At 47.1% G+C, this 23,891-nt stretch overlaps 1 protein-coding gene across 1 annotated transcript; it reads left to right on the forward strand.

Annotated features, from left to right (window-relative positions):
* Positions 1-586: 586 nt before the first annotated feature.
* On the forward strand, positions 587-12,306 carry TINAGL1 (tubulointerstitial nephritis antigen like 1). Its single transcript, XM_051987781.1, has 11 exons — positions 587-932; positions 2,310-2,373; positions 3,548-3,640; positions 3,831-3,945; positions 6,114-6,237; positions 6,717-6,867; positions 7,099-7,288; positions 7,440-7,485; positions 7,946-8,069; positions 8,878-8,923; positions 9,080-12,306. Exons 1-11 carry the CDS (start codon positions 626-628, stop codon positions 9,221-9,223), a joined length of 1,404 nt encoding a protein of 467 aa, XP_051843741.1. The 5' UTR covers positions 587-625; the 3' UTR covers positions 9,224-12,306.
* Positions 12,307-23,891: the final 11,585 nt, after the last annotated feature.

A 23,891-nucleotide genomic window follows, 5' to 3' on the forward strand; every position in this document is an offset into this window, starting at 1 on the left:
GGGGGCAATAGAAGAGGTAACAAATGGGGGACAAAGGATGGAGAAACAAAAACTGAGATGGTGGAATTGCGGATGGATGAAAGGACAGAAGGAAGTTTGCCGGGAAGCATAGATGTGGGGCTTTGGAGATGGGAGAGTCTGCAATTGAAGGGGAGGAATTATTAGAGGGAAAGAGCGGGGCAGGTCTCCTTCCAGCCTGAACTATAAGGAGCTATTTTCTGGGATGACCAGTGGGCTTCAGCTTTGTGGGAAAAAAAGAATTGTGGGAGTGTGGGTCAGGCCTTCACCTTTCCCCTCCTTGTGGCTAACCCTGATCCCTAGACAGGAGTCAGTCAGTGGCTTCTCTGCTCAGGGGCTCCCCAACTCTTAGGGGCATCCTTCCCCCAGTATTCTTATAGCCTAGGACTGGTCCTGGTCTCCTAGTTTAGGAATGGCTGCCCAACAGTCCCACTTCCCAAGCCTTGCCCCGCTCCTTACCCAGACTTCCACAGGCTGAGTAGGGACTTGGGTTTTTTTTTGCTTTGGAAGTCAGGACTAGGAAGAGACCCCGGGGGACTAGAAACGAGGCAGGGTCCCTGCTCTTGTACCAAGGGCTTCCTGTTCCTCTCAGCCAGTTCCAGGCATTATGTGGCTGAAGCTCCTCTCGGTGGCTGTCTTGCTGCTGGCAAGCCCAGGGACCTTCTGTGCCCGGAGCGGCCGAAGTCGCAGGGAGCTGGCACCGGGCTTACATTCCCGGGGCATCCGGGACGCGGGCGGCTCCTACTGCCAGGCACGAGACCTCTGCTGCGCGGGCCGGGAGGACGACTGCACCTTGCCCTACTTGGGCACCCTGTGCTACTGCGACCTCTTCTGCAACCGGACCGTCTCCGACTGTTGCCCTGACTTCTGGGACTTCTGCCTGGGCGTCCCACCCCCTTTCCCTCTCATCCAAGGTATGCGGGACTGGCTGGCCCTTCTCCCCGCCCCATCCCTTCCCAGACCTGGAGGCAGGAGACTCATGTTTAAGTTTAGGTAGCTGGGTGACCTTTGGCACGCTGCTTCTCTGGGTCTCAGTCACCCCAACTGTAAAATGAAGGGATTAGAGCACGGGGTCTTTCGGAGAAGTCATAGGTCCATTTGGCAGTCAGCTGAAGTCCATTGGCCCCATCTCAGAATAATCTATCTGGATTTTTTTTAATTCACAAAAAATTGAAGGAAATGCTAAATTTAATTAGAGGTAAATGAAAATTAAAATGCATTTTTTGGGGCCATCCATGTTCCCTGATTCCCTGAAATCTTCTCCTCTGGCTTTAATATTCTATGATTATAACTTCTCCAATTGGCATCAGGGAGGAGAAAGAAGAAGAGGAAGATGGTCCTGAAAAGTGGCCTTTAACCCCTTCTCCGGGCTCAGCTCCACTCCCTCCCCTGAGAAAACCTTTCTGTCTAACTGAAGGGCCCAAGCCCAGGCTCTCCTAACCACTGCTCTGAAGTCCTGGGCCAGACCCTGGCTTCCTCTGCCCTTTCTCCCTAACCCCGGCCTGGTGGCCCCACCCAGCCCCACCCCCTGACTCACCTGCAGGAGGGTCCGGCTCCTTTGGGACTAGATCTGGGAACAGGCAAATAATCCACGTTGTCAGGGAGTGGAAATGGAGTTTCAGCGCTTGGTCTTTGGGGTCTCCATGGTTTTTTGCTGGGAGGGTGAGGGCGGGTTACCCACCTGCTTTCTCAGAGCTAGCCTGACTTAGATGGAGTGGATCCAGAGCCGGTGTCTAGACCACCACTCATTCTCTGGGGAGCACCACGCTCAGTCTCCACCAAGGATGGCTAGAAGGGGTCACTACTTGGGATCTGTCTAATCCTATTTTCTCCCCATTTTGAAGTTCCCGAGGGTGGGACTCTCACAGCTCATTTACATGCTCCTGCCTCTCGTCAGGTTTTCTGACCAATGACATCCCTTGCCCTGTTGGCTCCCTCCCTCCAATGCCTGGGGACTCCTGGGTTCTATTTTTAAGAGCTCTGTGCTCTTGGGGGGGGGGGTTACCCTCTCTGGCCAATCTCTCTCCTCCTCTCATCCCAACCTCTGGAGCAGTTCAAGCTACCAAGTGCCTAAATATGTGTTTTGGGAACTGAGAGGCTTGGGAATCTTTACAGAAAAGGGGAAGGATATTGAACTCTGCAAGGGAGGGTGTCAAAAATTTGTCCAGAAACAAGATGTGTGGGGTTACACTGGGCAGGGGGAGGAGGGTCTCTGCTGTGGCTGAGTGTGGGGAAGAGGGGCCCAGCCTGGTCATCTTGACCCCAGTCCCTGACCCCTCCCCCATCCCCAGGGTGTATGTATCAGGGACGAGTATACCCAACCTTTGGGACCTACCAAGACAATTGTAACCGATGGTGAGTGATCGAGGCCTTTGGGGTGGGGGGGAAGGGCTGGGGGCCCCTGGAATGGAAGGGCTCAGTGGGCTCGCTGGGCCCCGGGACCTCCAGGACAGCATCTTCAGGGACTCCAGCTGGCAGTTGGGGGGTCTTGGGGGGCCCGTTCTCCTCCCTGCCCCTTCCTCTGCCTTACGATTTTCCCATGCCTCCCTGCCATCTCTCTCTCTTTGTACAAGTTTCTCTCCCACTGTGCCTGTCTCCACACCCCCTGGGGCTCCCATGGGCCTCAATCAATACCTTTTAAGGAGCCTGATGGAAGCCCAGGCCCAGTTTTGGCTGAGGCTGAGCCAGCTGGAGGCTGGAGGTGGGGTGGGATGGGGTGGGGTGGGGTGGAAAGAGGTTCTGAGGGAGGGGTTACACTGGAGACCTGGGGGAGGAGCGAGTGGGCTAGAGACGGACAAAATGAGACTAAAAGGATTCTTTTTGAGTTGGGGGCTATCAGTTTTCCCCAACCTTGAGCTCCGAGAACAAGTCTGAACAAGACAGAAACGGAATGGGACCTGGCCAACCGGGTATAGCAGCAGGTCCCAAATTCCAGACTTGGGGTTGGGAGGAGAGGCTGGAGGGCTGGACATTAACCCTTCGGTGCCCAGAGAAACCTTCCTCTTTCCCCGGGAAGTGCAGGGCTCCCTTCATCCTCTCCCACTGTCCATAAGCACAAAGTGTCCATCCTGCCCACTCCCAGCTTCCCAAGGAGCAGTTGCTCTCCTGCCCCTCAGCATCTCCCAGAGGGCAAGTGGCTAAGACCCCATGTGTGGGAAGGGAGCACTAAAGGCCTGATCCCTTAGGCAGAGTCCTCAAAATCAGCCTCTGTTGCCTCCCTTCCAAGAATGGGATCCCCCTCCTTCACAGCAGGGGCCGAGGTTCCTTCCCGCCCCCCACTATTCCCCAGCCCTTTCCAGGAATCAGGGCCACTGGGGAAGCATTCCTGGGAAGGCCCCACACACACGGTGCAGAAGCAGTGACCACCCCCCCCCATTTCCTGACATGACATGAAGTTTCCTTCCTGCTGCCTCCCCCTCCGGGGATTGCTAGAAGCGGGCTAGAGAACAAAGGAGGGGCAGGAGCTCCCCGGGGGTGTGACTGGGCCCCCCCCAGGCTCTGCATTAACCCTCTCCTTCCTCCTCACCAGCACCTGCAAAGAAGATGGGCAATGGGAGTGTGACCAGGAGCCCTGCCTGGTGAACCCCGACTTGATCGATGCCATTAACCGGGGCAACTATGGGTAAGGGCCCGCTGGGCTCCAGGCCTGAATACCCGGGGCTCCTGACATGTCCCTCCTGGCTCTCTCTCTCTCAGCACGTGCTCCAGCACCCCCCCCACATGCACTTGGGCTGCACATGCACCTTCTCCTTGAGTCTCTGCCCTGCCCCCTCCCAGAACCCCAGTGACTTCTGCCCCTCCTGTACCCGCAGGTGGACAGCTGGGAACCACAGCGTTTTCTGGGGGATGACTCTCGATGAAGGGATCCGGTACCGTCTGGGTACAGTCCGACCCACCTCCTCTGTCATGAACATGAATGAGATACAAGTGAGTTTGGGGAGGGGGTCCCCGTGTGCAGTGAGTACTTTGGAGAAGCTTTAAACAAGGAGGTCCTGGGATGCCCCAGTTACTGTCCAAGACGCCCTACCCGCCAGGAGCTCGGGACCCCGGGCACACAGTTGTGCCCCGCACAGCTTCGGATTCCGGTCAGAAGTTAGGACATCTAGACTTGCTGTACAGCCCTTTGTAAAGGCCCTCCGCTAAGCGCTAGGTGCGCTCAACAATCCTCTCTCCTTCCTCTCTCCTCACATTCTGTATTCATAGATTCCAAGTTTCCTGTTAGCCCTGACACCCTGGGTTCTAAGCTCCCTCCCCACTCTGACATCCTGGGTTCTAAGTCCCCTCCCAGCTCTGACCTCCTGGGTTCTAAGCTCCCTCCCGGGTTCTAAGGACTCCAGCTCTGACATTCCATGTTCTAAGCTTCCTCTTATATCTGGGTTCTGACAATAATAACTCATATAGCACTTTATGTTTTCAGACCTCTGAACATGCAATTGTCTCATTTGATCCTCACAACAAACTATTATTATCACAGTTTTACAGATGAGAAAACTTAATCAATAGAAACTTGATGACTGATCCTGGCCCATCTGAACCAGGATCCAAACCCAAGGATCCTGGAGACTGATTTGCCTCTGATTCCTTTCTCTTGACCAGTTTCTTCCAGGATGCATTTACATTGTCAGCATCTTCTTTCTTATGGCCAAAGGGCTATTCACAGACTCAGCTGGAAGTAACTTGGAGACTATTTGATATTTGATAGATACCAGTTTTGCAAATGGAGAAACTGAGGCTCAAATCTAGCCTTCTCCCTTTCCCCCCACCCCCCACCCCTGCAGTTCTGGGAAACCCCACAATGCTGTGCTTGCTTGAGATAAGCCTAGGGCCTCAGATATGGAGGTGGAGCCTCTGAGCCTGTCCTTTCCTCCTCCTCCCCTCTCACTCCTCCACCCCCATCCCAAGGGTCCAGAAAAGGCTCTGAGCCTGTCCCCTCTCCAACCCCTCATCCTCTCACCCCTAGCCCTATCTCCACCCCCCCACCCAAGCCCAAGGGTCCAGAGGAGGCTCTGAGTGGAAAAACACTTCCATCTGTGTCCTGGGCTAGGCAAGGGACAGAGGATTTGGTGGAGATGAGCCTAGAGGGACCCCTGGGGCTAGAGAAATGGCCTCTAGCCCGGTGACCCCCAGTCTCCTGGGCTTCCCGGCCCAGCTATTTTTTGCCTGCCTTTTGTGTTCACTTGGTCGCTGGCCAGGTCATGGGGCCCCCTCAGCGGCGCTCCCTTCCCTCCTAGCCTCCATCCCTGTGGCCTTAAATAGCTTGTCAGCCTTTACAGGAGGATGTGCAAGGAAGGGGCAGAGAAGGAGGGGTGAGGGACCCCATGAAAGACGTGGAGAGAGATTGGTGAGAGACAGGGACGTCCTTCCTCATCTGTCAGATTTGAGGGTTCTAGCTCAAGGTCTTTGAGCCTGTGAATTGTCCCCTTTGGAGTCTTATCTTCCCACTCTGTGCAATGTAAATAATGGCAACCTCCTTCCCTCCACATCAGGAGGCCGTGGGTCTGGTGAGGTGCCTCTAACACAAACATGTTTGCATCAAAACTCCTTTTCTTGTTGTTGTTCAAGTGCTGGGGGACCCCCTGATGCTTCATTGGTCCTGGAGTGGGGAAGTCCAGTTCAAATCCAGCGAGCTGTGGGACTCTGAGCCCGTTATTTAAGCCTCAGTTTCTAAAACTGTAAAAATGAGACTCGTAACATCTGCCTCCCAGGGTTGTTATGAGGACCAAACGAGATGATATTAGTTAAGCACTAAGCAGTCCCTGCCACACAGTAGGTGCTCAATAAGTGCTTATTCCTTTCCCTTTCCCCTGAAAGACTCAGCATGGATCCCTCCCCAAATCACAGATGGCAGGTCATCAGAATAGATCATTTAGAGATGACAAGGGGCTTGGATGTTTAGTCAGTACAAACTGCCCATTATAGTCGTATAAACTACTGACGCCCATCCTGGGCACAGCCCAGGCCCCTCACCCGTCTCTTCTGCCACTCTGGTCCCAGTTATTGGGTCTCACTCCGAAAGCGGGAGGCCGTCGAGTCAGTCCGAGGCCCAGGACTCGTGGGGGAAGCTCAGGGGGCAACGGTTTGTTTGTGCCTTGTAGATGGTCATGTCACCAGATGAAACTCTTCCCTCAGCCTTCAGTGCCTCCAATAAATGGCCTGGCCTAATCCATGAGCCCCTGGACCAGGGCAACTGTGCAGGTTCCTGGGCATTCTCCACAGCAGGTAGGGGCTGGGCCCAGACTAGGACTGGGGCTAGGGGCTAGAGCTGGGACTGGGGCTGGGGCTAGGGCCAGGCTGGGATGGGGATTGGGGCTGGGAGTTGGAGCTGGGGCAGAGCTGGGGCTGGGCCCAGACTAGGGCTGGGGCTACGGCCTAGAGCTGGGACAGGGCTGGGGCTGGGGCTGGGGCTGGGGCCAGGCTGGGATGGGGATTGGGGCTGGGAGTTGGAGCTGGGGCAGAGCTGGGGCTGGGCCCAGACTAGGACTGGGGCTAGGGGCTAGAGCTGGGGCTGGGGCTGGGGTTGGGGCCAGGCTGGGGCTGGGCCCACACTAGGGATGGGGCTAGGGCCTAGAGCTGGGACAGGGCTGGGGCTGGGGCTAGGAGTTGGGGCTGGGCCTGGGTTTTGGGCAAGGATTTGCCACCAGCATGGCCTAGCCTAGAGCCTGGATCTGGACCCCATGGCCACCTCTTCCTCTCTCCAGCCGTGGCCTCAGACCGGATCTCCATCCATTCCATGGGTCATATGAGCCCAGCCTTGTCCCCTCAGAACCTGCTGTCCTGCAACACCCACAATCAGCACGGCTGCCAGGGTGGGCGGCTCGATAGGGCCTGGTGGTTCCTGCGTCGCCGTGGGTGAGAACATGGGCATGGAGGGAGCTCCTGGGTGCTGCAGAAAGAGACCCCAGTGGGAGTCCATGAGCATGGGAGGGTAGGAGGAGGAACTGGGATAATTCCAAAGAGAGGACACTGGCCCTTGAAGAGGAGGTGGGGGGCAGAGGGACCCCCAAAGGCTGGCTTGACCCACTGAGCAGGGGTTTCTTTTACCTTCTTCTCCACCCCCACCTCCCCACTGTCTCCTCACAGGCTGGTGTCCAACAACTGCTACCCCTTCTCTGAGGGGAATCACAACGGGGCAGCCCCTCCAGCCCCGTGCATGATGTACAGTCGCCACATGGGCCGGGGCAAACGCCAGGCCACTGCCCAGTGCCCCAACAACGGGACCCACGCTAACCACATCTACCAGGCCACACCTCCCTATCGCCTCTCCTCCCATGTGAGAGTCTGGGCTTTCTGGCTGATGGGGTGGGGAGGGGGGGTGGGAGCCCCTCTGGGGCAGGGCAGCCCGGGCAAGGGCATGAACTGGTATGGAGAGAGGGGGGTCTGGCTTCTAAGGACCCCTCAGACAGTCTCAACCCATTCCCTAGGAGAAAGACATCATGAAGGAACTGATGGAGAATGGGCCTGTCCAAGGTAAAAGCTTTCCCCCCTGCACCCTCTGCTCTCTGCCCCTCTCTCCCTCCCTGGCCCTGGTTCCATGCTCAGAAATTGGGAGAGACCTTGGAAATCCCACCTTGTCCTGAGATGGTCGTTCCCCCTCATCTACACCTGTCGGGGAAGGCTCTGTGCCCCTTGTCAGGCAGAGCTTTCAGCAGACACCCCCTTGAGAGACCTGTTCCCCTTAACATTAAGTGCAGCCCCCAGGCCATGTCCGGGCCCAGCTTGTACAAATGGGGTGGTGTGGGTGCCCGGGGCCACCAGCCCGTCTGTAGCAGCCTAGGGCAGAACCTCGTTCCCACTCCTAGCCCTGACGGGAGATGGGGCTTGGTGGGGAGGGGGTGAGAAGCCATGGAGGATCCTGGTGTTTGAGTATGAAGGGACACGCTGATGGATGCCCTGAGCGAGTGCCCATCAGACACCCCTGTACCCACAGCCCTCCTGGAAGTGCATGAAGATTTCTTCTTATACAAGAGTGGGATCTATAAGCACACGCCGGCCAGTCTGGGGAAGCCTGAACGTTACCGCCAACATGGGACTCACTCTGTCAAAATCACGGGGTGAGAAGGGCTTTCTGGGCAACCTGGGCAGGCCGTCTGGGGGCTCCAAAGGGGTGTCCTGGTGAAGGGGGAGGGGGGCCACATTTCCAATCTGAGCACCTGGACTCCAATGCCAGCTTCGCTGTTGACTGGGCTTGGTCCAGACCTTCCTTTCTCTGAGGCTCAGTCTTTCCCCTCTGTAAAATGGGTCATTGGAGTAGGCGCTGTCAGAGAGTTCCTAGACTCTGCTATGAAAGCAGTGCAGCTGGGAGGGCAGACAGGGCCCCCTCCTCCTGTCAGACTCTGCCTTGTCCACACCTGCCCGGCAGAGATGATAAAATCTGTCCTAATGGACACAGGAGGAAGCTGGGACTCAGGGCTGAGGCCTCTGACTCCTAATGCTGTTCTTGGGCTCTGCCCCCTTCCACTTGGCACTAGGAAGGAATGGTTTGTTCCCCTTCCCCCTTCCTGGTACATCTGAGGGCATGAAGGGGAGGGGGAAGGGTGACCCCCGGGGCAGGAAACATTCCAGGAGGAAAGCCAGGCTGGTAGTCAACAAGTCCAGTCACCATGGTAACTGAGGATTGAGGAAAGGGGGAGGCCAGGCTGGAGACCTCTGAGGGGGGAGGCCAGGGCAGTGGGTGGTGTAGCTCAGGGCCCCTGGCCCGGGTGCCACAAGGTCCGGCTTCTAATCCGAGGCCTTGCTATGGGACCCGGGCCCAGTCCCTGCCCATTCCGGACCTCCGTGTTTTCCTTTGGGTAATGGCTGGACTTTTTCCAGCTCTGATATTCTGTGAACTTGCTCTAACTCCCCTCTCGTGTCTTAAAGGTGGGGAGAGGAAATTCAGCCCGATGGACAGAAGCTGAAATACTGGGTGAGTCCCAACATGTCCTGGGAGGCAGGAGGGGAGAGACCCAGAGAGCCCCTGGATGGGGGCCGGGGGAGGCACGGCCCAGTCAGGGAGCTGCTGGTCCAGCAGCGGAAGGGATCCCTCTCCCCTGCTCCCTTCATTCCCCTCTTTCCCTAACAGACGGCAGCCAACTCGTGGGGCCCAACCTGGGGAGAGAATGGATACTTCCGAATTGTGCGAGGGGCCAATGAGTGCGACATCGAGAGCTTCGTGGTGGGTGTGTGGGGCAGGGTCGGCACGGAGGACATGAGCCCCCATCACTGAGCCCCGGCGCTGGCCCGCCCGGACCTGCTGGGCCTTCTTCTGGATGAGGACTTGGGCATCCTCCAAGCAATGTCCACACCCCGTCACCTGCTGCCAGATCTGGAACCACAGCCAGTGGTGCTAAGAAGTTTGCTTGGGTTGGGTTACAGATCCCACAGACAGCAGAGCGCGAGATCCCTGCCCCTTCCCCGGCCAGAGGGAGGGGGAGGTGATCTGCTGAAACAGCAGTCCCCCGGAGGGCTCTCTACCCCCGGCCCCCCTCCCCAAATCCCGTCTTTCAACCTCAACCAAGCGTGAGCTGCCCCTAATCCCTGCCTGCTGATGCTGCAGTCCCAGGAGAATGGGAGTGTGGGGTAAGGAAGTCAGGGCGGATAGGCCCCAGGACCCCCTCCCACTTCCCTTCCCAGGAATGTAAAGAGGAGGCTTCAGACATCTGATTCCAGCCCCCCCCCAGCCTCCTCTCCCACACAGACCTATCTCCCCTCTTGTTTGTTCCTTGGCCCTGGGGAGCCTGCTGAGTTTCGGTGCATTCTGGGGTTCCCCTAAACATGATGGGCACGTGCTAGTCTTCACCCGGTGGGAGAGGAGCGGGGCGGAGGCCTGGGGTCCTCCCCACCCACTGCCTAGGCTGATACCACTCTCCTTTTCTCTTTCCCGTAGTTTCAGCCTTTGAGAATATTTATTTTGCTTATTACTGACTGTAAATAAACCCGATTCACACACAGGCTGCCTCCCGTTGCCTCTCTGGAGGGCTTTTCATGCCTGTTGCCCGCAGGCCCTCTGGCTGGAGTTCTCTGCGGGTTGTGGGAAAGGGGAAGGGTAGGAAGTGGGGGGACCCACAAAACCACCTTATACAGGATGGGTCAGACAGCAATTCAGTTCCATTCTGTAAATATTTATTTATTAAGCAGAGTAGGGAGTTCCAACCATGAGGCAGGAGAAAGACTGTCTGCTCCTTGCATGGCCCCAAGAATCAAAGGAGCTCAGAAATGGAAGGGCCTGGATAGAGATTTCCTGTACCTCCTCTCTATCTCTCCCACTCTCTTGCTTTCTATGAATCTCTATCTCTGTCTTTTTGTCTCTATCTCTTTGACTCTCTCTCTCTGAATCTCTCTGTCTCTGTCTCTGTCTCTGTCTCTGTCTCCCCCTTTCTCTCTCTCTCTGTTTCTCTCTCTGAATTTCTCTCTGCCTCTCTATATTTCTGTCTCCCTTCTTCTTTGTTTTACTCTCTGTGAATTTCTATCTCTGTCTCTATATTTCTCTGGCTCCCTGTCCATCTCTGCCTCTATGTCTCTGAATCTCTGCTTCCATCTCTCTCTTCACGGACTCCCCTGGCTTCAGTTTTTTATCTCTACCCCTATGGTTTCCAGATCTATAATTCCGGCCCTAAGCTCTCTTGAACTCCAGCTGCTCACTTAGACATTTCAATCTAGCTGTTCCACAGGCATCTAAGCTCATGTCCAAAACAGAAGTTATTCTGGTAGCATCGAAATCCAATGGGATCTAAAGGTCTAAATTCAAAACCTGCCTCTGATTTCTACTCACATTACTGTTTATCCACAAGGAAGTCCTTTAACCTCCCAGGGCCTTCGTTTCCTCATCTGTAAAATGAAGTTGTTAGTCCCTCAGCTATAGCTCTATGAAGCTATGATCTATCCCCTAAACCCACTCCTCTTCCAAACCTCCCTCTTCCTCTTAGTGAACCACTCTCCTTCCAGTCACAACCCAGGTCACAACCCATTTTCTCCCTATCCCCATCCAAACAGTTGCCAAATCTTGTGCGTTCTGCTTCAAACATCTCTTCCCTGTGTCTCCTCTTCTCTGCACTCATCTCCTTAGTTCAGACTTTCATCTTCTTTACCTGGACTACTGCTATAGCCTCTAATTGGTTTCAGGTTTCTCCCTGCTTTAGCCCATCTTCCAATCAGCTGCCAGTGGTTGTTCCTAAAGTGCGCGTCTGACCACAGCAATTCCCCTGCCCAAGAAACTTTACTGTTGTTGAGTCATTTCTGTGGTAGCCAGCTCTTCATGACCCCAGCTGGGGTTTTCTTGGCACAGATACTGGAGTAGATTGCCCTTTCCTTCTGCAGCCCATTTTGTAACTGAGAAAACTGAGGCAAACTTGGTTAAAGGACTTCCCAAAGCCATACAGCTGGTAGAGTCTGTGGTCCCACTAAGACTCAGAAGATGAATCTTTCTGACTCCCTACCTGGTGCCCTGTGTGCCATGGCGCAACCTAGCCGCCCATCCTTATCTCTAGGATCAAATAAAAATTCCTTTGACATTTAAGTCCCTTAATAACCTCATCCCAACCTGCCTTCCCAGGCTTATTAAGTTTTATTCTCTCTCCCTCCCTCCCTCCTTCCCTCTCTCTGTCTCTGTCTCTGTCTTTCTATTTCTGTCTCTGTCTGTATGTCTCTCTCTTCTTTTCCCTCTCCTCTCCCTCCCTCCCTTTCTGTCTCTCTGAAGCACTTTTTCTCTCTCTCTCTCTGTATCTCTGAATCTGTCTCTGTCCTCCCTCCCCCCCACAGAGGTACATACACCCCTCCCACAACACACTATACTCCAATTGAATGGGTGGGCTTGTTTCTCTCACATAATATATTCCATCTCTTGCCCCCATGCTTATACACAGATTGTCCCCCCAACCTGGGCTGCGTGCCCTCTCACATCCGTCTTTCCTAGAATTCTAAATTCTTTTTAGAATAGCAGTATTAAACTCAAATAAAAATGGGGGCCACTAAACCATAGAGAATAATCTCTCTGGGTCACATAACAACTTAGACAACCACATATAAGTATTATCTATGTTTTATTGTATTTTTATTTATTTTTTAAATTTCCCAATGCCATTTTAATCTGGTGCAGGCTGTAGTTCAAATTCACTTCTTACAGGAGGCCTTGGAGCTATTAGTCCCTCCTTCCAACTGCATTTACTTGGTGTGTATCTTGTATTTCTTCCTCCCATAGAATGTTAGCTCTTTGAGGGCAGGGACTGTCTCATTCTTTGTGGTTGTATTCCCAGCACCTAACACAGTACATAGTAAGTGCTTAATAAATGCGTGTTTAATTGTTTTGTCCTATTTTTTGTTGTTGTTGTTTTTGTTTTGATCTATTCATTGATTGAATCTGTGCTTGGAAATCAGCTACAACCCGCAGCGTCCAGGGAGCTGAGAGCAGAGATAACTAGCTGTCACAGATTCTTAAGGTTCATTCCATCCCCCTCAGATGGACTTAGCAGCTTCTACAAAGTTCTTCTCTGATGTCTGCTGTTCTTGGTATTGAGATGATCCTGGCTTCTCTAAGGTAGCCAGGTAGCATAGTGGAGTTTGGAAGTGGTCTGAGTTCAATTCTGCCTCAGATATTTACCGGTTGTGTGACTTTGGGTTCCTCTGTCTTAGCCTCAGTTTCTACATCTGTAAAACAGGGATCATAATAGCACCAACTTCTACCATGGTAGAAAGAGTTTGAATATAGTCCCAACAATAGACTGAGTCTGTTTTCCAAAGATCAGCCTAAGAGATGAAGAGGGACAGAAATTTTCCAAAAAACCCCATCAACTCCTCTAAATTAAATCAGATACTTTGAAACGAGTGGCAACAGGGGTAATGGATACAAAGCCAGATTTGGAACCAGAAAGACCTGGGTGTGATCAGCTCTGACTGAAACTGGATGTGTGATATCCTGGGCAAGCCACCTTCTCAGTGTCTCCGCCAGCATTTATTTATAAATTGCAAAGAAGGAAGGAAACAAGCATTTATTAAGCATCTATTATGTTCTGGCACAGTGCCAAGTACTTTGCAAATACTTTCTTATTTGAGCCTCACAGACACCCTGGGAGATAGGTGCTGTTACTATCCCCATTTTACAGTTATAGAAACTGAGGTAAACCAAGATTAAGTGACTTGCTCAGGATCTCACAAGTAGCAAATAGCTGAGGCCACATTTGGACCTAGGTTCTCCTGACTCCAGGCCCAGTATTCAAGAAGAGAATGACTTGAAATGGTAGAGGGAATTTCTTCATCTAGGGGTTCTCTAGATCAGAGAAATCAGGGATACAATCCTTTCTCCCCTATCAAAGATTTTGGTACTCAGAAACTTTAATGCAAAAGTGGGAAAAGGTGAAGAGAGAATAACAAAATATGGACCAGGGAGAAGGAATGTAATAGACTTGTAGTTCTACACCAAAGTTTCAGACTTACACCTCTAGAAAAGAGGCTTAATAGTTTAATAGTTCTCACTTTCTATGATATATATGATTTGTTGCTCATTATGTACACAATGAGCAACAAATCATATATATCACAGAAAGTGAAAACTATTAAGCTCTAATAGACAGGAAATTACTGTTTGCTGATATAAAAGACATTTCTCATTTTTTTTGTTTCTTTATACAGTCATACTACCAACTCATTTGAGCAAATATCCAAATTAACATAAAGCTATTAGAAAATTAAAATGAGAAAAAATATATGACATATGCTTAAGACAGCTACAGCCTGACCCATTTAGACTGATTGTCTAATTAATTGATGATAGTAAATGGAATCTGAATGAAATAAAAGACCCAGATACCTCTGAGAGGAACTTTATATAGAAGCTTAGCTTATTTAAGTCAATTGTCAAAAAAAGGAAGTTAAATAAATTTGTTTAATTTTAATTTAATTTAAAACTTAAATGCTTTTCCAGCTAAAAAGTATCTTATTCAGCAAACAATTGATTTATTTGCCAAGGGAAGAGATAAGGTAGGCAAAAATGCTATTGACTTATAATATAAACTCATTTGTAAAAACTCACAGAGAACAGCTGTTCCATCAATCGATTGACATTTATTAAGCACCTACTCTGTGTCAGGTACTGTGCTAATCCCTGGGCATACAAAAAGTGATGTAAAACTGTCCCTGCCCTGAAGTTGCTTCCAACCTAATAGGGGAACAAATATTTAAACAAACAAATGCAAAACTATTTGTATCTGGGATTTATTGTTGTCCTTCCTACTTGAAGAGGATCAAAATGACATCACAATGTCAGTGTCAATGTAAAAAGCATCTGATTGTGGCTGATCAGACCAATATGAGCTCAAAAGGGTCTTTTGACCACAAATTGGGTACAAATAACCCATAATTTCAATTAATAGGTAACTATTAATTGCGGAAAATGAAAAGTACTGGAATTATTAAAAAGAGTTGAGGAAAGCTATCTGTAGGAAATGAGATTTTAGGTGTGACTTAAAGGATGCAGAACATTTAGTAGATGGAGTGGAAGAGGTAGAACAATCCAAGCATGGGGGAGAGGCAGAGAAAATGCCTGGATCCCAGAGATAGAATATCTCATTCATGAAACAAATAGGAGGCCAATTCACTGGATTGAAGAAGAATGTGTGAGGAATAAGAGTGAAGAATACTAGAAGGGGACTGAATTATGAAAGGCTGTGAATGACAAACAAAACATTTTGGATTTGCTTCTGGAGGCAATAGGGAGCCACTCGAGTTTATTGAGTGGTGATACGGTCTCACGTGCATTTTAGGAACATCACTTTGTTGGCTGAATGGAAGATGGACTGGAATGGGGAGAGGCAGCTAGACCCCTCAGCAGGTTATTGCAGCAATCAAAGTATGAGATGTTGAGGATCTGCATCAAAATGGTGACGGTGTCAGAGGAGAGAAAGTTGCATATTGGAGAGCTGTTGCAAAGGTGAAATTGGAAATGGGAGATGAGAAATAGTGATGAATCCAGGTTGAGTCTGAGGTTGTGAGCTTTAGGGACTGGAAATATGGGTCCAAAGGAAGGAGATGGGGGAGGGGGAGAGGATTTAGGGGGAAAGATATATAAGTTCAGTTTTGGACATAATTGAGTTTTAGATATCTACTGGGCATCCAGTTTGAGTTTTCTTAGAGGCAATTGGAGATGGAAGACTGGAGGTCAGCAGAGAAATTGGGATAAGCTTCATAGGTTTGAGAATCATAGCATAGAGATGGTAATTACATTCATGAGGGATGATGAGCTCACCAAATGAAGGGAAAAGAAGGAGGTCCCAGGGCCACAACTCTAAATACCTCTAGTTAGAGAGCATGACCTGATAATGATCCAGGAAAGGAGAGAGAGAAGGATCTGTCATGCAGGTTGGTGAAATGAATAAACGATCCTGGAGAGAATAGAGCCCCTAAATCCTAGAGAGAAGAGAGTAACAAAGGAGAAAGGGATTAAGAGTGTCAAAGGCTGCAGAGAAGTCAAGGAGAATGAGGATGGAAAAAAGGCCATTGGATTGGATGGATTGGATGTGAGTGTGTATATGTATATGCATGTATATGTGAGTGTGTATATGTGTTTGTGCATGTGGTGAGAGAGAGAAAGAGAAAAAGAGAGGGAAGAAAGAGACAGAGAAGAAAAAGGGAGAGATCATTAGTAACTCTGGAGAGAGAAGTTTCGGTGGAATGATAAGGGGAAGCCAGATTGTAAGGGGTTTAGAAGAGATCGAGAGGAGAGAAAATGAAGGCACTTATTATAGTTTGACCTTTTGACAAGTTATCCTCAAAAGGTAGAAGAGATATAGGATGATAAGTTAGGGATAGAAGAATTGAGACAAGGTTTTTTCAGGAGAGGGGAGACATAGACATGTTTGTAATCAGTAGGAAATGAGCCAATGGACAGAGAGAAATTGAAAATAAGCAAAAGTGTGGGGATGACAGAGGGGTTATCTATTGGAAGAGACAGGATGGAATGGGATCACTTAAAAAAGTAGAGGAGTCAGCCTTGATAAGGAGTTAGACCACTTTATTATGTGAGACAGGGGTGAAGGAAGAGAAAATGGTAGAAAGCACCTGAATGATAGGAAATGAAGAAGAGAACAAAAAGAGGAAGTTCATGGTGAATGGCCTCATTTTTTTCTATAAAATATGAGGCAAGGTTCTCAGCTGAGAGCTGGAGGAGGAAGAAGCATGAGAGGTTTGAAAGAAGCTCCAAAAATGCTTGAAAGAGCCACTGATGAGAGTGGGAAAGTGAGTTGATAAAGAAAGTATAGTAGTAATGAAAGGTCATGAGTATAATTATACAAATCAGAGATGAGGAAGAGGGTTAAAGCCAGTTTAAAGAACGTTTGGTGGGGCAGTTAGGTGTCAGGAACATCTGAGCTCAAATGTGGTTTCATTGACACTTACTAGATATGTGACCCTGGAAAAGTCCTTTAACTCTTATAGAAAAGAAGAAGAAGAAAGAAGGAGGAGGAGGAAAGAAAGAAAGAAAGAAAGAAAGAAAGAAAGAAAGAAAGAAAGAAAGAAAGAAAGAAAGAAAGAAAGAAGAAGAAAGAAAAGAAAGAAAGAAAGAAAGAAAGAAAGAAAGAAAGGAAGGAAGAAAGAAAGAAAGAAAGTATGGAAGAAAGAAAGTATGGAAGGAAGGAAGGAAGAAGAAAAGGAAGAAAAGGAAGGAAGGAAGGAAGGAAGGAAGGAAGGAAGGAAGGAGGGAAGGAAGGAAGGAAGGAAGGAAGGAGGGAAGGAAGGAAGGAAGGAGGAAAGGAAGGAGGAAAGAAAGAAAGAAAGAAAATTTAATGACAGACCCAAATATGCCAAATCATCCTGAGGACAATTAAGAATGAACCAGGGAAGACAACAGGTAACAAGGAAAAAATCTGCAAAATTTTAATACAAGTTTTTTTCTCCATCAAGGACAATGGAATCATCACAGTAGGCTTGTAATACTAACAAGGGCTACTAAGAACATGACACTTAATTAGGCCATAGTACACAGAGCAAGAGCAACCCAGTTGGGAGTGTGCTGAGGCATAGATTCACAAAGTAAATGTTAGTCAATAAAAACTATGCTAACACTGGGGGTACCAAAGAAAGATCAGTCAACCCCTGTCTTCAAGAAGCTTACAATCTAATTTGGGAGACTACATGCAAACAACCATGGATAAACAAGCTATCCACAGGATAGAGAGGAGATAGTTAACAAAGGAAAGGTGCTAGGTTTTTTTTTTGTTTGTTTGTTTGTTTTGTTTTGTTTTGTTTTTGGCTTTTCTTTTTTTTTAATTATAACTTTTTATTGACAGAACATATGCCTGGGCAATTTTTTACAACATTATCCCTTGCACTCACTTCTGTTCCAACTTTTCCCTTCCCTCCCTCCATGGAAAGGTGCTAGTTTTAAGAGGAAAGGATTCCTATAGTAGATGAGATAGCAAAAGTGTGGGGGAAATCTCAGATCTTAAGGATAACAAAGAAAGAAAAGGCAACTAAGAAAATCACAACCAACTTTTGTGTCTATTTGCTCCCTTTCTTCCTTCCCTGGTATAGTTCATGATGAGTATCACTGAGAGAGTCAAGGAGGACAGAATAAGGCTAACTGACTGTAGCAAATTACTATGATGTGTATGGGTCTGGGGGGTGTGTATGAAAGGGATGGGAAACGGTGTGTGTATGTACATGTTGTATGTATGTGTGTATTGTGAAGGTGTGTGTGAGTATGTGTGCAAGTGTGTGTATATGTGTGTATATGTATGTGCATATATATGTAAGTGTGAATATGTGTGTGTGTATTGGTGAGAGAGAGAGAGAGAGAGGTAACAGACACAAGGAAGTATTATGATTTTTTCTCCCTCAGCCCCAATAGTTACTTTCCCTATAATAGCCCTTGAGAGGCTCACACCCTCAATGATCATTTCTCAGCCCAGAAAGGATGTGAAGTTGGGAGCAGTTCATTGGTTTCAGCCCCTTTCAAATTTTAATATATCTGTGTAAAGGAAGAACAATATATATATTTTTATTTTACTTTAGTCATTCCTTGATTGTTAGATAGTACATAACATAGAATGCCAGGTCCTGAGTTCTAATTCATCCTCTGACATATTAACTATGTGCTCCCTGATAAGTCACTAAGCTGTTGTCTGCTTCAGTTACCTTGACTATAAAATGGGCATAATAAAAGTAATCCCTCCCAAGTTGTATTGAGGATGGAATGAGGTAATATTTGCAAAGTGTTTTTTAAACATATAACTTATGCCAAATTGCTTACATTCTTAATGGGAGTGAGGTGGGAGAGGAGGAGGAGGAAGAATTTGGAACTCAAAGTTTTAAAGACAAATGTTAAAATTGTTTTTATATATAGCTGTTAAAAATGCTAAATTTAAAAAAATTGTAAACCATAAACTCACTAGCATTCACTAAACTCAGCACTCACTAGCTATTATTATGGGGACAGTACTAGCCATTGGCTAATCAAAGGATCAATCACATCCCTGGTGGTCTTAAAATGTACAATCAAACTCTAAGAAATCACTCAGGTAGACAAGGAAAGACCCAGACATGGAGATAGAAACCAGGTGTTGAGAAGGAATTGTTTGTTGCCTCTTCCTTTGTGAATCTTTCAGTGTGCAGGGAAGGAGAGGAAATGTTTCTCTTCTTGCCAATCTCCCCTGATAATGGCATCTTGGGACAGGAATCACCACATCCAGAAATCTTGGGCCCAGAGGATTTAGTTGGAGAGAGGAAAAGGAATCCTTCCAGACAGACTTACCCACTCAATGGAGACCTGAGACCAGAATAAGAAGTATAAGGATATCTGCAAAGGGCTGAAACTCTGAATATATGCACTGGAATCAGACATCCTAGCACTTAAGGCTAATTACTGATTAGAAAATGCTCTATTAGCATATGCTTGGAAAATGGCCCTTCCCACTATTCTGTGCTGGCTTGTTAATTAATGTATACAGAGAATTGTAGTAGGGACTAGAGGGTGGAGTAAGACTAGCCAGAGTCACTTTTTTTGGCAGGAGACAAAGAGGAGAGGTCATGAAGATCCTGTGTCCATCCAATTCATTCCTATCTCTAAAGACCAACAATAAAGACCAAGGACTTTTTGCTGACTCTGGCTGATTTTAAAGTATCCAGGGTGCTAACTCGGTCTTCACATTTAGTGCCCAATGTGTGGACCAAGGACCCTAATTTCACTGAAGAAGTCCCCAGTGACCAGGAAATAGGATGAGTATTTTAATAGACAAACAGGGAACTTACTTTGTTAAGGACTTAAACTTTTCTAGCTGAAATGGGGCAGATATTGGGAAAAGATTCTCCCCCAGCCCCAGCCTCACCTCCACTCCTGCCCCACGGGGGTGCTGTATAAAGCATACTTTATTTGATCAAGGGACAAGGCTTAATTGTAAGTTGGTTGCAGATCACTAGACTCTTGGATACATTAGAATGCATGTCCTCTTGGTTCTTAAAGGAAGATGATATAGGGACAGATAATTGGAAACTAGTAGGAGATCAACTATGTGAATACTATAATGATAAAGGTCCTGGTTCAATTTCCAAGGAAATATTCTATATATACAACATAATACAATTGGCCTTAAAGAACCTGCAAAATCCTGAATCCTGAAAGAATCCTGAAAAAAGAAAAGTTTTAAGAACAGCCAGATGAGGAAGTGTGAGGAAAAAGAGGAAGAGAAATAACAGATTAATGGCAATATCACCAGAGGGCATGAGGATTTAAGTGAGGATGAAGGGTGTGGTGGAGGGCGTGGTGATTCTCGATCTCTCAAGGCAGCTTCAATCCTGTCTAAACCGGAACAGATTATTGACACACCCCCATCAACTCCACCTTCTTAGATGGAGGGAGGAGGAGTAGTGGAAGGGACAGTGACACCATCAGCACCTCCCCCCCAGCAATTACCCCCTCCTGTGACTAGATTGCAAAAGGCAGTACTTAAAGCCACAGAAGAAGGGAAGGATTTAGTTGATTTGAAAATAGGAATGTATCCTGTGATTCAACAGTTTAACTTTTCAGGTCAAGAAAGTAGAAGATGCACTCCTTTTGATATAGAAATCCTCAAAGACCTGAAAAAGGCATGCACTCTTTATGGGGCTACATCAGCTTATGTTAAGATGTTATTACAGAATTTGGTTTATGAAGTCTTAACCCCTAGGGACTGGAAATCTATAGCAACAACATGCTCAGAACTTGGACAAAACATGTTGTGGCTTTCTGAATATAGTGAGCTCTGTAGGATACAAGCCCAACAAAATAGTCAAAGTGGAGTTAACACTCCAATCACCTATGACCAACTAAAAGGTGTAGGTTCTTATGCAGACATTTCAGTACAGATTAATTACCCCATAGCAGCATATGAGCAAATTGTTTCTGCTGCTATCAAAGCATGGGCTTTTCTCCCCAATAAACATGACAAGGGAGAAGCCTTCACAAAAATAGCACAAGAGCCAAATTAACCCTCTGCTAATTTTATGGGACATTTGCAGACAGCTGTCATATGAATTACTGGTGAAAATGTAGTAACAGAATTTATGATAAAGCAACTTGCTAATGAAAATGCTAATGAGGTTTGTAGAAGAATTATACTAGGACTACGCAAGGATGCTCCTTTAGAGGAGATCATAAGACACTGTGCCTCAGTGGGCACAAATACCTTTTATACCCAGGCTATGATGCAGACTTCCCAAGATCCGAAAATGGGAAGACAAGGTCCCTTTTGGCAAAGGACTTCCAGAGAGACTCGTCAATGCTTTTAGTATGGTAAAGTAGGGCATCTGAAAGCTCAATGTTGGCATAGAGATAGAGTGAGAAAACAGGATGGGAGAACAAGACCCAATACTCCATGTCCAAAATGCAACAGAGGCTTCCATTGGACATCAGAATGTAGGCTGATTCAGGGAAGTGGGATGAGGGGCCCAGCCCCAGGGTCCAAAACAAAAAATACTTGGGGCATGATGGCAGCCAATGCTACACCCAGAGAGTGCCTAGAAGTCCAGTACCCAGACATGACCAATCAGCCAGGAAGCCATATGATGAGAGAAGGGATTACATAATCAATCAGCCAGGAAGCAACCTGATAGGAGAAAGGGATTACAATTGGGGAGAATAGAGTTATATTCAGCTAGGGCAATTGAGATATCCCCTGGAGAGGTGAAATCTGTTCCTCTCTAGCCTATGGATCCCTTGCCTCCAGGCACAGTAAGGCTTGACCATTTCACCTGCTGAGAGTACTTACAAAACAGTGTTCATTCATACACTAATATGGGAAACTGGGGAATGTGTAGATAATATACCAGTCATTAATATATGTAGACAATGTGTGACTTATCAACCAGGAGAAGTAGTAGCATCAGGTTTATTGATACAGACTCCAAGAAGCAATCTGGCAATAGTCGCCCAGATTCTGACTCCAAGCAACAATATCCAGGAATATACTGGACAGCAACTATGACAGCTGATCGACCTATGCTCACTAGCTATATAAATGGCATACCATTAGAAGGATTGGTAGACACTGGTGCAGATCATACAGTCATTAGAGATGCCAACTGGTCCAGTCACTGGCCAAAGATTAAGGCAGACACCTACATGTCTGGCATAGGAGGATCAATAGCAGCTGAAGTTAGTGCTACCCCTTTGAAATGGATATTTGAAGGTGAAACAGGAGTTTTTACTCCTTTTATAGCTGAAAAAAATCCCCATCAATCTGTGGGGAAGAGACATTTTATAACAATTAGGATTAAAAATGAGTACTTCAGTTTTTTTGGGCAGGGCTGCTATTGAAGGCCTGCCAACACTCTCACCTGATCCTATCCAATGGAAAATGATACACCAGTGGGGATAAAACAGTGGCTCTTAGCTAGTGATAGAATTCAGGCCTTATTAGATATAGTACAGGAGCAACTTGACTAAGGACACTTACAACCTTTTCTAAGTCCTTGGAATTCCCCAGTATTTGTTGTAAGAAAGAAATCTGGAAAATGGAGGATGTTGACTGATTTAAGAAAGGTAAATGAACAGATGGAAACTATGGGAACTCTTCAGCCTGGACTTCCATCTCCTACTCAATTGCCTAGAGAATGGCCTCTTTGGGTTATAGATATTAAGGATTGTTTCTATTCTATTCCTCTAGATAAGGAGTATATGAAAAGAGTTGCCTTTTCAGTGCCTTTTTTCAACTTGGCTGAGCCTTATAAAAGATATGAATGGACAGTTTTGCCATGGAATAAAAAAAAAACCCTACTATGTGTCAAATGTATGTTGCTATTGCCCTTACTCCAGTAAGAAAAGCATTTCCAAAAGTAATGTTATTACATTACATGGATGATATATTGGGATGTGCACCTGAGGAACAAATGTTAGAAGCATGTCTACAAAAGACCATAGAAACACTAAGGAACTACAAATTGCACATAGCTCCAGAAAAAATTCAAAGACATGCTCCTTTTCAATATTTAGGATATGAAATATACCCTAAGGTGCTAACAGTACAAAAACTTTCCTTAAGAACAGAGAAGCTAAACACCTTAAATGACTTTCAGAAATTGATAGGAGATATCCAATGGATGCATCTAGTGTTAGGCTTGACTACCTATCAATTACAACCATTAAATGACATTTTAAGGGGAGACAGTGCTTTAAACTCACCATGCCAGCTTACAAAAGAAGCTCAAGAGGCTTTGAGAGAAGTTGAACTGGCTTTATCCAATGTGGTTGAAAGAGTCATTCAAAAACCCTTGGAAATAATAGTTTTTGCTACACAAGAGGCACCCATAGCAGTCCTTCATCAAAGAGACAGTGTGATAGAGAGGGTGAACCTCCCAGCACAACCAGGACAAAGCCTTACTCCTTACCCAGTGCTTGTGGCTAGAATTTTATTAAAGACCATTAAGTGAGCAGTCCAGTTATCTGGGAAAAGACCTGACAAGATATACACCTTTTAAACTAATGCACAAATTAATGTCTGCTGTGAAACCATCCCAGAGTGGCAAATTTTATTAGCCATGGCTCCAAATTTTACACTCGGGTCTCCATTAAATATAACCAGACTATTACATAATTGGTGATGGATTCTTGAAGAAAATGTTTCTAAAGTTCCTCTTAAAGGACCAGATGCATCCAAACATAATATTTGCACTATATACTCTCGTGGCTTAACTATAAAGAGAGTAGTCAGAATTCCTTTTCAATCCCTCAGCAGAATGAATTGTATGCAATCATTCTAGCTCTTACTTATTATCCAGCAAATATAAATATAATATCTGATTCGGTCTATTCAGTAGGTGTGGTACAAAGAATTGCCACAGCCCAAATAAAATTTGAAGCCTCTAATATCTATCAGCTCTTTAAGGAACTTCAAGAGCAAATGAGAAAGCACCCAGGTAAGATTTATATCTTGCATGTCCACTCTTATAGTGGACTTCCAGGTCCTATTTTTGACCTGGAATTCAAAGGCAGATAGCCTTCTAACCATGTTGGCCAATACTTCTTTATTTCAGGAAGCCCAAGAATCTCATTCTAAATATCATCAGGCTGCTCAAGCTTTACATTTACAATTTGGAATAACAAGAGAGGAAACTAGGAGCATAGTAAAAGCCTATGTACAGCTTGCCTTCCTTTCCATGCTCTTACACTGCCTCCAGGGAAAAACCTTCGTAGTTTGAGACCCAATGAAATTTTTGGATGTGACCCATTATAAATCTTTTGGTCCTCTGTCTTTTATCCATGTTGTGGTAGATACATTTCCAGGGTTCACTTTTGCAATACCAGCAGCAAAAGAGACAGCCCGAGTGGTCACTGAATTCCTCATACAAGCATTTGCCATTATGGGTGTGCCACAAGCAATAAAAACAGATATTGGATGTGCATATACTTCTAAACATTTTGCACACTTTTGTGCACA

Source organism: Antechinus flavipes, chromosome 3 (genome assembly GCF_016432865.1).
Source record: "Antechinus flavipes isolate AdamAnt ecotype Samford, QLD, Australia chromosome 3, AdamAnt_v2, whole genome shotgun sequence".
Classification (NCBI taxonomy): Eukaryota; Metazoa; Chordata; class Mammalia; order Dasyuromorphia; family Dasyuridae; genus Antechinus; species Antechinus flavipes.